The sequence below is a fragment of the Mchenga conophoros genome, linkage group LG15 (assembly GCF_057382185.1).
Source record: "Mchenga conophoros isolate Kocher_MC1m ecotype Shallow Benthic linkage group LG15, M_conophoros_male_GT1.1, whole genome shotgun sequence".
Lineage (NCBI taxonomy): Eukaryota > Metazoa > Chordata > Actinopteri > Cichliformes > Cichlidae > Mchenga > Mchenga conophoros.
In genome coordinates, this window is record NC_140540.1 from 20390113 (window position 1) to 20402694 (window position 12582).

Here is a 12582-nt window from a genome sequence, read left to right on the forward strand (position 1 = left end):
TGAGGAGCTTAGTTATTTGGGAGAGGCGCTACTCCTCCATATCAAAAACACCCAATTGAGGTGGTTTGGACATTTGGCTAGGAAGCCTCCCGGGGCACCTCTGAGGTGAGGTGTTTCTGGCATGTCCTAAAAAAATATTCCATACAGTGAAAATCGAAAAATGTCACACTTATTATTGTTTTTGCGTTTAACATACATTTCTGTCTCCTTCTGCTTCTGTGTTTGTGCAGTGGTATTGGTAGGAACTGGCCATGGGCATCGGGTGGTAGCAGCATCCTGGCAGAGTATGGCACCCTGCATCTGGAGTTTATGCACCTCAGCAGACTCTCAGGAAATCCAGAGTTTGCTCAGAAGGTAACAGACACAGAGACTTTTAAAAGATGTTTTTTTGTAATAAAAAAAATATCTAAGCAATGAAATATACCAGTCCAGAGTCCAGATAAAGATGAGTATGTAAGAGTATTAGTTCTTTATTACATAAAGAAAAACAAAAATCCTGAACCGGAGATAAACAGTTCACATTAATTGATATCAGTTACATCTTAGTATTGTTGTGTATAGATATTTAGTAAAATTAGCCTGCTAACTAGCTAGTCCCTTGTATAATAAAATATAATGTGCATATTTTGCAACTTTTGAGAATTTTAAGAAATATTTATGTTCTTTTTTTCTTTCTTTTAATATTAGGTAATGAACATCCGTAAAGTACTCAATCGCCTGGAAAAACCTCAGGGGCTATACCCCAACTACCTGAATCCCAACAGTGGACAGTGGGGCCAACGTAAGTCCTGATTCCCAGTTTCACAACCTGTATTTTGTTCTTTCTTCCCTTTTTATTTGTATTGCTTACATGTATGCTAATATTGCTTTAAACGTTTGTATAGTACTTTTCAAAAACAGTGTTACAAAATGCTTTACAAAAAGAAATAATCCACACAATAAAATATAGTTATACAGCAGGGAAAAAGTAATAAGAGAAGATGAAAGCTCAAAGGATAATTTATGAGGGGGGGGGGCTCAAGCACCAATTAAACCTCTGTGGACGTTATTTTCTGGGATAAATCCAGTCAGCCATTCAGAGGACTATTTAACATCTACATTTGAAATCTTTTCACGCTATTGCAAAGGCTTAAAATCAAGCTAATTCCTGCTATTCACCAATTAACTTTTAACCGCTGAATACTCTCACTAGGTTGGATATCTAATGAATGTCTAAATGGCACTGGCTAAAAACAAGTAAAAGTTCAAAAATGATGTGGTAGACGTCTATATTGGCTACTTTTAAAAACATATGTGACAAGTCATTGCCAGTTTGACTGACCAGTCAGGCCATACCGCCACACGTGTGTGGTTCACTGAGCCGAGAGGTGTGCTGTACGAGGATTTGAGGCAAAATGGTGCACTGTTTATTTGCAGTTTACATATCAGAAGCTGTGCAATAAACTAAATTTTTTGGATATAGTTATGAGAGAGCTTTATATAAAGTCAACGTAAGATAACAAACTTTGGGAATCCAAGTTGTTTTGATTGCATCATTGAGAAGCTGTTTTGTGCACATCCAGGATTCTTGCTCCATATTTTTGGCCGTCGTTAGATCTTTCTTTTGTTTGTTTGAAGTACCTACTTAAGAGAGTGAAAGTGCACAAGCATATCCTTTGTTTTTTTTATGTAGAATTCATTGCTGCAGCCAGGGCTAGTACAAAAGTGACTGCCTTAGACTGATTTATAGGTTTAGTGTCTTTTAGACTTATTGGTCACTAATTAGCTAACATACACTATTGTAGGTCCATTAGCAGCACCACAGTGCTGTCACGTTCTTTATAGGCACAAGATGATGCTAAACATACTCTAAACTTAAACTTTAGATGCTTCTTAAACCCGGTTTCACAAACAGTGTTAGATCTGTGAGAGTTTTTGAGAGTAGGCATCCATGGTTTCAAATAGCCTCGATACATGTAGTGTTTTATGTCCACTTTAAAGTTCCTGCCTACTCACCAGATGCTACAGTCAGAGTGTGCCAGATGTTTCACAGATGGCATAACTGCATCCAAATCAAAGTTGCCACTCGCATGAACTGTTTGCGTTTGTTTGTCTTGACACAATAAAAAGGCAGTAACGTTTCAGTCCCAGGTTTCCGCTGGCTAAGCATCACCAATCACAGCCAACACCCTTCACATGTTGAACTCTTTCTTTCTTTCTCATTTGGGGATTTAGCTGCCCCCCAGTTCTTCCATTAAAGCTTATTTGAGATATGAGTGTTTAGAAGGCTGCTTTGAGTACTCTGGGCCATCCTTAACATGTGGCGGATAAAAACTGTGTTAATCTTCTCGGGTTCGTTCACTGATTAACGAGAAAGTAAACATCTCCTCTGTGTGCTGTAATGCTCGACCCTTGAACTTGTCGTTTTCTTGCTAGTTTATGCCTTTGCTTTGGACAATAATTTTTATGTGTAATACTAAAGTACGTTAATCAAGCGTTCCTGTTGTGTTTGCACATTTTAAGATTTATCTCGGGCACAAATGCAAGACTGAGTCATAACTTCCTCCACAGAATAAAGGTGAAATGGATCAGTGTGTAATTAAAATGAAAATTGTGGGTTGAAATCTTTGGGTTAATAATTAGCGAGACTTTGAGTCTGGTATCAGAAATATTAATAAAATTTGCATTTATCACTTGAAGAATGTCAGCAAGGTTAGATCGTTTTTATCCACAATGACAATGACACACTAATGCATGCAAATTACAGCTCGTCTAGATTACTGCAGTGTACTTTGTGTCGATCTTTTAAAGAAAAGAGATCTACACCTGCAATTTGGACTGACTAAAACCAAGAGATACCATCTTATTGTAGGCATTACTCTGTCTTCAGCTCAGATTGACACTTTGAAAGGGTGGCAATTATTTTTCTAATTTTCTGTGAACTTACCACCATTTATTGTGCATTAATGATCCTTTACCATAATTTTAGATAACTTCTCTTTAAACCGTACCAGAGCACGAATGTCCCCTCCCCTCCTTATCTGGGCCTGAGTATACTTAACATGCCCCCCTCTCTTTCTTTCATGCACTTTGCTGTTTAATTGAGGCTCTTTTTGACAGAACTGACAAACTTTCCTCTTAAACGTTGGCTTATAGATTTGCTTATTACTTACTGCATTCATTAGTGTTTTGTGCTTAGGTTGGGTATACAGAAGACTATTAATATGACTCGTAACCTGAAGCATGCGCTGCTTTATTGTCATTTTTGGTTCCAATGGGGACCATAATTTACTAAATGGACATGGTGTTGGTTTCAGTGAGGCTTGAAACTCACAATTGAAACCTTGAGTTCATCAGCAACGTGGATTTTACGGTCCGTTGACGCCAAAGTCACGAACACGAAGGTTTGGCTCGAATTACTCACATGAAAGCAACGAAAGCAAACCCTGAGAAAAGAAGCATCACAATAAACAGTGAAAATAACTGCTGCTGGTAGCGCTTTTACTTTGTAACCATTGTAAACTTCGGAGTATTGAGAAACTTGGGCTTTATGTTATCTTAAGGATCTGCACTTTCGCCGTAACGATTGTCACTTTCATAACTTTCATTCAGATTATTTCACTTTCTTTGTTTTTTGTTTTATCTGTCTACTTATGTCTTACCCAGTTGTGTTTATCTTAAATGATCCCTATGCAAATGAGATTTAATTAAAGTTTACCGAATGAAAGTTCTGTATAAATATTATGGAGCTCTGTTAACAGTGACTGAAGATAAAGAGTGCTAATATTTGTCCGTTAAACAAAGTTGATATATGCTGTTTCAGTAGTTAAACAGGCTGACAGAATGATCCAATATTAGTTTAAATTAGCTTAATAAAAATGTGTTAAGTTGTACTGCTTGTAGCTGTTGTGGAGCTTTTGTTAGGCCAGGGACACTCAGGAAGCTGGAATGAGTCATGCAGAATTACCTATGCAGTAATCTTGATATAGAGGATTAATACATGTTGACGCATTGTCCCCCAGTCCCGAAGTTTGTTCCAGAGCGGGGTATCTTTAAACTAATTTGCCACGCCTCTCCCTTAGTCTATTAGATAACCCTGACACCACTCTGTGACACATTTTCCTAAATCCAGATAGGAAAGATGTCAGTTGGGGCTCAGATTAAGAGACTAATCTCCAAGGCCTTTGAATGACTTGGACACTTCTAAGGTCATGCCGAAATGGAGAGGCCCACTCTAAAGAGAAAATCCTTTACACTAGCAGCAGAGGAAGTGTTTCTGCAGATGGGCCTAAAGTGGAATATCCTCTTCCTGTTCTCTTTCTTTCTCCTCACTGTGTCATCACACTTTCCATTTGAACCTTGACTTTCTTTAAATTATTGAAACCCACTATTTACCCGTGTCACTGTCAGGTATTTTCATACTCACTCCAAGGCACGTCTTTAACATCTCCGGTGCTGCACAGGTCCGCACGCTCATGCTTCTGACAAGGCGCAGGTAACAGGGTGTAATTTTAAAGCCATTATCGGACTCGTCACACCGTGCGACTGAACAGGTAATGATAATAATGATAGAGACGTGAAGCTGGAGGAAGAGGAAATAATGGAAGTCTTGATCACAAAGAGAGAGGAGAAAGGACAAGAACATAAAGAAAGGTGTATAATGTGGAGGTGATGTAACTTATAGTTTGGGAGAGGAACCCAGCACTAAAAACCTCTCCTTTCTAACAGCACTTGTCATACGTTGGAGGAAACTGCCAGCTGGGTACATATAATTAAAGTGACACTGACAAGCGGAAAGAGTGGGCCTGCATATCAAAATCAGTTTTTCAGCCTGTTCTTAAAGCTGGTTTAAGTGGGGTTGATCACTAGAGAGCAGAAACCAGTGGCTTAATAAATTTATTATAGCGATTTAAATTAGAAGGTGGATGCCAGGTTCTTGAAGCTACAGAGACAGACACATGTCCAAACAACATTTAGTCACCTTATTACAAAAATGCCCACATGGAGGGCAAACAGGGGTTACAAGGGGAGATTGTGATTCTCCCAGATTCATATCTTCTCACTTGCTCTCTGTTAAATCCTGAATTTGTTAAGTCCTCACATATATCAGCATGAATCATCAGGCCCCATCATGCCTTAAAGACCTCATAGCATCATGTTATCCCAGCAGAGGACTTTGCTGTCAAGCTACAGGCTGACATGTTCCTAGAGTTTCTAAAAGTAGAATGGGAGCCTTCAGCTTTCAGGCAACCAGCTCCTTCTTTAGTTTCTGGAGACATTCCTTCTGGTTTTATAAGATTAGGCTTAAAACTTTGCTTGTTTTTATAAAGTTTGTAGTTAGGGCTGGGTTAGGTAAGCCTGAACAATCCTTTAGTTATGGTGCTAGATGCTCAGACTGCTGGGAGGTTCCCATGATGCACTTCAATAACCTCTTTTCACTCCCGATGTGTTTACATGCCACTACTGTATCTCTCTCATACCTTGCAGAGTTTTTTTTGGCTTGTTTGTTTGCTTTTTTCAGTTTTAACAGACATCTGCCCCTCTCTGACTCTGGTTCTGCTGGAGGTCTCTTCCTAAACGTCATCTTTTCCAAACGTCACCTTTGTAATCATAGGGACTGTCTGGCTAATATTGCAGGATCTTAACCTCACAGCATAAAGCATTTTAAGGCAACAGTTGAATTTACTGTACTACCTTCCAGATTATTTTTACCAGGTTTGTTTAGCCAAAAGAAAAGGGATTATTGGAATGCATGGAGTATTGGACTGTGTGCAAAAACACATGCTTTGTCACAGCAGCTCAAGCAGTCAGCAGAGACAGATTAAACCAGTATGAGACTGGAGAAAAGTTTTGATCAGGTGCCCTTTTTTGAGCATTTATCTTAAATATCCATGGCTTCAAACAAATCAAAAAAAAATTGTCAGGTTACTGCCAAACAGTTTCTTCTGATATGTTGCATATCTAGAAAATTCTTAGTCATCATGCTGCATTTTGACCAAATTTAGTCACAACTGTGGAGCCCCAGGAGTTAAACACAACATCGGGAGCGGCACCAAAATTGCCCTTTAGCCTGCTGCGTTTTCATTTCAGCTGCCTGCCAAGAACTGCAAAGATTAGGCAAATTAGCGTAATAAAGGATTAGAAAGTGACTTTGCTTGAAACATTGTTTTGCATACACAATACAAGAAGGATCATGCGCTTTGTAATTTATTGCAGTTAGACTGTGGAGTGTGAGTTGATAGGTAGCAGTCGCACACAGAGAAGGGAAAGAAGACTGAAATTACTTTAAAAACTGTTTTTTCTTTTTTCCACTTTTAATTCTTTGTGAGTATTTTACATTTAAAATAAACTATTATTCAATTTTACATTATGATAGTGCCATGTTTGCAACACCTTTCCACATAAAATCTGATACAGGTCTTTTGATTTCCACAGCAAAACAAATTAGAAATCCTTTAATCGACTTTTATTAATGTTTTTTTTTCCTTTCTTTTTTTCACTGATATGCATTCAGCCTTTATTAGAGTTCTGTCAGGTATTGTTTTTTGCCACCTTCTATTTTATTAAAGGGGTGTTAGTATCTGTAGTATCCTAAATCTGAATCTGCACCTGTGGTTTACTTGCTTTTATTATGTGATGGGCTGAAAAACCACTGAGAGCACATCCACGATTATAATGGTTGGCATTTAGCTGACACTCTTAACCAGAGCCAGCTACTATGATTTCATCCAAGTATTTTATGCAAATGATGACATACTCAATTAGAATTGAAACTGGAAGTTCAAACAAAAGAAGGAAAAATCGTCGCTTTTATGCTCGTCTTAGATTTTTTCATCTAGACAGAAATTATGCAACAGTGATGGGGAAGGCATTTGTTGAATAAATTATAACTCGGGGATCTCTGCTGCTTAACGCTGTCTGAAAAAATATCTCCACACCGCAGCTCTCCAGAAAGGCTCTCTCTTTTACATATTGTGATTTGAAGTGTTTGTATTTTATCCAAACAGCTGTGGCAGTGACTTGTGATGATTAAGTCATAGTTTCCATCCTCTCTCTGTTTATAATATATTAAAAAAATGTTTGCACAAATTTATTCCAATCGCACAGCTGTAATGCCGTTTGGCAGACTGCTGATGGTCTGTTTGAAGCGTGTGTCATCTCTCCTGATTGGCTGGTGCTGCTGTTCCTGTTTTTTGTTATTGAACTTGAGGAAGGCCGGGTACCGTTATCAGCTCAGAAACAAACTGTGTTCAGCTCCGTCCTCCTTTTTGCCTCACTTTAACATTATCACAGTTGACATTTAATCTCTGCACACCACAAACAACCTCAGACTCTGTTAATGATGCATGCATATGGATGAGGCTTTGCTGACCATCAGCAGGACGAATGCGAAAATGCTGCTCGGCTTGCTCAGCTCTGTGAAGGCTCACCAATAAAAATTAGCACGCACACACATACAGAGTGCTGTTGTTTATCTTGGATCACCGGTATTCCACATACACCATGTCATGTGAGGATGATCTTTGGATGGCAGTGTGATCTAACCCAGAAGACAGATGGGGAGGCCTGTTTGTTTCTGTGTGTCTAAGTGAGTTTCACTCCTTTCTTTATCTGTGTGTTGCAGATCACGTGTCCGTGGGTGGCCTGGGTGACAGTTTCTATGAGTACCTGCTCAAGGCCTGGCTGATGTCTGACAAGACTGATGAGGAAGGCAAGAAGATGTACTACGATGCCCTGCAGGTACACACACTCACACACACAATGACACGCTTTTCAAAATGAGCTGAGGCGACTTTGACTGTTTGTGATTGAGGGGGGAAAAAAAGAAGTATTCAGAGTTTCAATCACAGACTTCACTGGAACTGCAGCGCGTAGTAAAATGAGCTATCATTCAAGTGATAGTGGATCTCTTTATAAACAGATATCTGCAGGAACGTTTTACTTTTGCACCAGAAGCGTTCTGGTTTGGCGTTTTTTGTGTATTTGCGATTTAGGTGACCACATCGCAGCAAACCAAACGTGACACAAACTGTGTGTTTGTGTGAGTAACACCACTAATGCTAAGAGGTGATCTTTTTTTTTTTTTGAAATACATATATTTGGCACATAAATGACAAATATACAGTAGTTTATCCAACTAAATTTCCAAGTTTCCTTACAATCATATTCCTTTTTTTTTCTATCCAAATAACTGTTAAAAGAGTTACCTGTTAAATCTACTGTGTTTTTGTCTCTTTATTATAATAATAGTAACAAGAGCAAAATAAATATCTGTAACCTCTAAATAAAACCTGTGAGAATTACCTTTCAAAGTTTCGTCCTTGTTGTTCAGCTGTTGCTCTAAAAGTGTCTGTCCTGCTTTGGTAACTTTTGTAAACTCGAGCCAATCAAAATGTGGAACATTGTCTCATTATGTGGTACGAAGGGATGAAAACGAGGTGCAGTCTCACATAAACTGGGACACATCGTCAACCTTCTGTATTTGTAAAGAATGAGCAGCAGATGTAATGGGAAGGTTTGGCCCAGATATCGCTTATTTGTGGAAAAAAACTGCCATTGCGGCCAGAGGCCAAGTCAGCAAACAAGCCTGTGGGTTTCCGGACCGAGTGATTTTGATAATCGCTCAATCATTTTTCAGGCAAAATGTCAAAAATACTGTCCAGGTTCATCCTTTAACTTAGAGGGATTTGCTGCCTTTTTCTGAATATTTGGGGTTTTAACTGCTGATGAAGATATTTGAACAATTTTTTTTTCCAATTAACTAGACAATTGTAAGATTTTGTGTTACAATAGTGCATGTTCATACAAAAGCTTAGGATAATGAGGTTGGTGTATACAGGTAATGCTGCTCAATACGCTCAGTTACAAACGTCTGTTTGTGAGGGCAGCCAATCAGAAGACAGTTGGCTTAAAGGGGGAGGAGCTAAACTGCTTGTTTAAAGCATGGAATGAACTGAGGGCCTGCACCAGGACCCAGTATAAGATAAATAAGGATTATTTTGAATAGTGAATCACGCAAAGCTGCTCTAGTAGTGTCCAAAAGTATAAATACGTCTGTGTAGTACTAAATTAATTTTACAAAGTATTAGTCGTGATTCTATTTTCCAGTCTTTATCATGTGTTAGCACTTAGTGAGTAATGCAGACAGTATTGTGTATCTGCTTTGTATAACCTCTGGAAGGCTGTGAGTGTATTACACATACAGCCAGTGACCTCTAATTTGAGGCTGTTCTTGCTGAACTGACAGCATAAGGGTCTGTTTACAGATGGTGAACTGTGTGGATTTACTCTGGGGTTTTGCATCCTCCGTGCACCCTCTGAGTCATAATAAATGGTTGTTGGGTAATAGCGGAAAACAAGCATGAGGCCATCTTTTGATATTGAAAAGTGGCCTTTTTGTTGTATTTATTTCTGTCTAGCTTTGAAGCTTTGCAAGTGTTACTTGTTGCCTCTGTAGTTTTATGCTAAAATATGCTATTTCACAGATTTAATTTTAGTCTAAAGTGGAGAGTTTTGTGATTTTTATCTCAAGTAATATAATCTTCAGGAGCTTGATACAGAGTTTGAGCAGATGGAAGGATGACACAGCTGACAGGACTACTGCTGAATAACAAAAGACACAACTACAGTAACAACAGCACTCGTAAACCCAAAGGATAGATGACACACGCACAGACAGACACACGGAGACAGCTTTTCTCTGTTAGAACAAATTGTCAACTTAAGTTGAGGTGACAAGCGACGGGTCTCAGCTGGAGAAAGCTGATTGTCCGTCTGTCTTTCTGTGGCACACTGGGAGCGAATATATTACACAGCGACTAAAATTCAGACTTAAACACGCTGGGATAGTTTACCCATAATCCCTCTTGATCTTTGAGGATTATGGGCATTCTTGTTTTATTTGTCAAGGAGAGGCTCGGGAGGAAGAAGCAGCAGGAGGTCTATCAAAGTCACAACAAAACAGAAAAAGGAATAACTTTTACTTTTTGCACAATTTGTGCTCCTTAAAGGGTCTGTAAATAGAAAAATACAAGGTTTTTCATTTTGGAGGACTACTTATCCATTAGAGATAACAACTGGAACCAACACAAATCAGTAACTCTTAAGATGATTTAGTTGTAGTTTTTCAATCATATCTAGCAATCTAGTCTTTGGTGATGAAGGTAAATCACAGCCACAAGCATTTCTATATTTCCCAATGGGATTGACATGTTTTCTTATCTGCAGATATCTGCTGAGACTGAGTATAAGGAGGAAATTATTATGACATATTATGACTAGAAAGAAATGTTTGTGCACAGCTTCAAGCATATGTTTTCTCATGTGCTCAGGGGTCATCCCAGATCTCTGGCGGTATCAATTGTAGCCTTGTTATAACAGTTTCAGTCTAATACAATTGATTTTCCCAAGGGGCCACATGAGAGACTGGGACTGTTGTTGAAGGCGACACGAATAAGATGAACTCTCTTATGCTCAGTGTGAATTTTATCCCTTTAGAAGCTTATTGGTCTATAGAGATAAATCGGTATAAAGAAATCAGATAGTTATTGGGCATACCTGAAGTTAGCTAATTTATGCGGGCCTCCACAACAGTCCCAGTTTCTCATGTGGCCTCTTGGGAAAATTAATTGCCGACCTCTGATCTAAAAGCTCAAAGTGGATTTTTGTTGTTCAGTGATTCAAATTAAAGCAGGTGAAGCTATGAAGACGCCGATTTGCCGCACTGGCATCCACCTGTCAGTCAAATAAGCCATTAATAATGGATAAATTCAACCCATGATATTATATTACCATGGTCACTTTCTAGAGTCTTAGGTGAGCCTGCAGTTTAGGCACATCTGTGTTGACTGTTAATGTTCTCTTCCTCATCTTTAAGGTGCGACAACAGTCACATATTTTAACCAAAGCTAACACGTTTGTAATCTGCGTTTCTTTCAGGCAATAGAAACCAACCTGATGAGGAAGTCAACCAATGGGCTGACCTACATAGCGGAGTGGAAGGGGGGGCTTCTGGAGCATAAGATGGGCCACCTGACCTGTTTTGCAGGCGGCATGATCGCTCTGGGTGCTGATGGGGCGCCCGGTGACAAGACTGGCCACCAGATGGAGCAGGCAGCGGAGATCGCTCGCACCTGTCACGAGTCTTATGCCAGGACAAGTAAACAGACACTCCACTTCATCTTTTTGCCCCACTTCTGATTTGGTTTGTTAAGCGTAGATGCATTTCATTGTAGAAGTGAATCTGTTGACATAAATGGTAAATGGCCTGTATTTGTATAGCGCTTTACTAGTCCCTAAGGACCCCAAAGCACTTTACACATCCAGCCATCCACACATTCACACACTGGTGATTAGGGCTGGGTATCGTCACTGATTTCTAGAATCGATTCAATTCCGATTCACAAGGCCCCGAATCGATTCGATCCACGATTCGATTTAATTCGATTCGATTTAAATCTGGGAAATTTTGACAGTCAGAAATATTATAATTCAGATCAGTACATTTACATATTTTTGTATCAATAAAAAGGAAGCTGACACACGCAAGACTTTATCACAGGTGTGAGCATCACAGCAGATGCCTTTGTGTCAAAGTAGCTGAAGATAAAACACAGAAAAACATGAAGGTGATTTTTCCTGGCCTGGGATTTTATAAAAATAATCTGCAGTACATCAAAAACGAAAGAAAACCATTAATCAACATATGAACATCACCTCTGAAGTTACAGCGGTTTTATTAGAGACACGGTTAAGCGTTTTGCATTTTGCTTAATTTTAAAAAGTTTAAATTTGTTCAGTATTGAACAGCAGAAATGAGGTTTTCTTTTCGGAAGAATGTAAAAGGGAAAAATCAGCGGCTGACAGCGCTGTAAACAACAGTAGACTTGTGCGTAACAAGCAAGCGAATAATGAAGAAAGCGAAACTGTTCTTGAAGTACAGAGAGAGAGCTGTGCATCGCAGTGGAAGCAAAACAGTAAAAGTCTGAGTGAATTCATGACGATGTTTATGTGAAGCGTTTGGATCTTCTTTTGCTGCTGGTTCGGTCAATATTGTTTGGAGAGAGATCAAACTAACAGCTTTAGAATGGGCGCATAAAGGGCGTGAACACAAAGCGCGGACCCGCCGACAGATCAGAGTCAGCGAGCTGTCGGCTTTCAGCCCCGACTGTGAGAAAAGCGACATCTAACTGATTCTGATCCGCGGGTCCCGCTGTGTGTTTAAGTCTTTGTGCAGAATCGGTGTACCTGCTCTCATTTACTGTCTTAACTGTTTGGTGGTCCTTGAAATTTTGTGAGATTTCACCTGAGATTCTGGCATTTTGGGCAAAATAAATTTATATTAAAAAATCGATTCAGGATTTTAATGAATCGATTTTACGTTATCCAAGCCAGAATCGATTTTAATCGATGAATCGATTATAAGAACCCACCCCTACTGGTGATGGCAAGCTACATTGTAGCCACAGCCACTGACAGAGGCGAGGCTGCCACCGGGCCCTCTGACCCCCACCAGTAGGCAACAGGTGAAGTGTCTTGCCCAAGGACACAACAACCGAGACTGTCCAAGCAGGGGCTCGAACCAGCAACCTTCCGATTACAAGG

The 12582-nt window shown here is 39.5% G+C and overlaps 1 protein-coding gene across 1 annotated transcript in view; it reads left to right on the plus strand.

Moving 5' to 3' along the window:
• The window catches only part of man1a1 (mannosidase, alpha, class 1A, member 1), a 178053-nt gene that overhangs the window by 148037 nt on the left and 17434 nt on the right, over positions 1-12582 (plus strand). Inside the window, exons 6-9 of the mRNA XM_085246727.1 lie at positions 231-354; positions 688-781; positions 7604-7719; positions 10918-11137. Coding sequence (XP_085102853.1) covers positions 231-354; positions 688-781; positions 7604-7719; positions 10918-11137 — 554 coding nt within the window. The remainder of the gene's footprint in view (positions 1-230; positions 355-687; positions 782-7603; positions 7720-10917; positions 11138-12582) is intronic.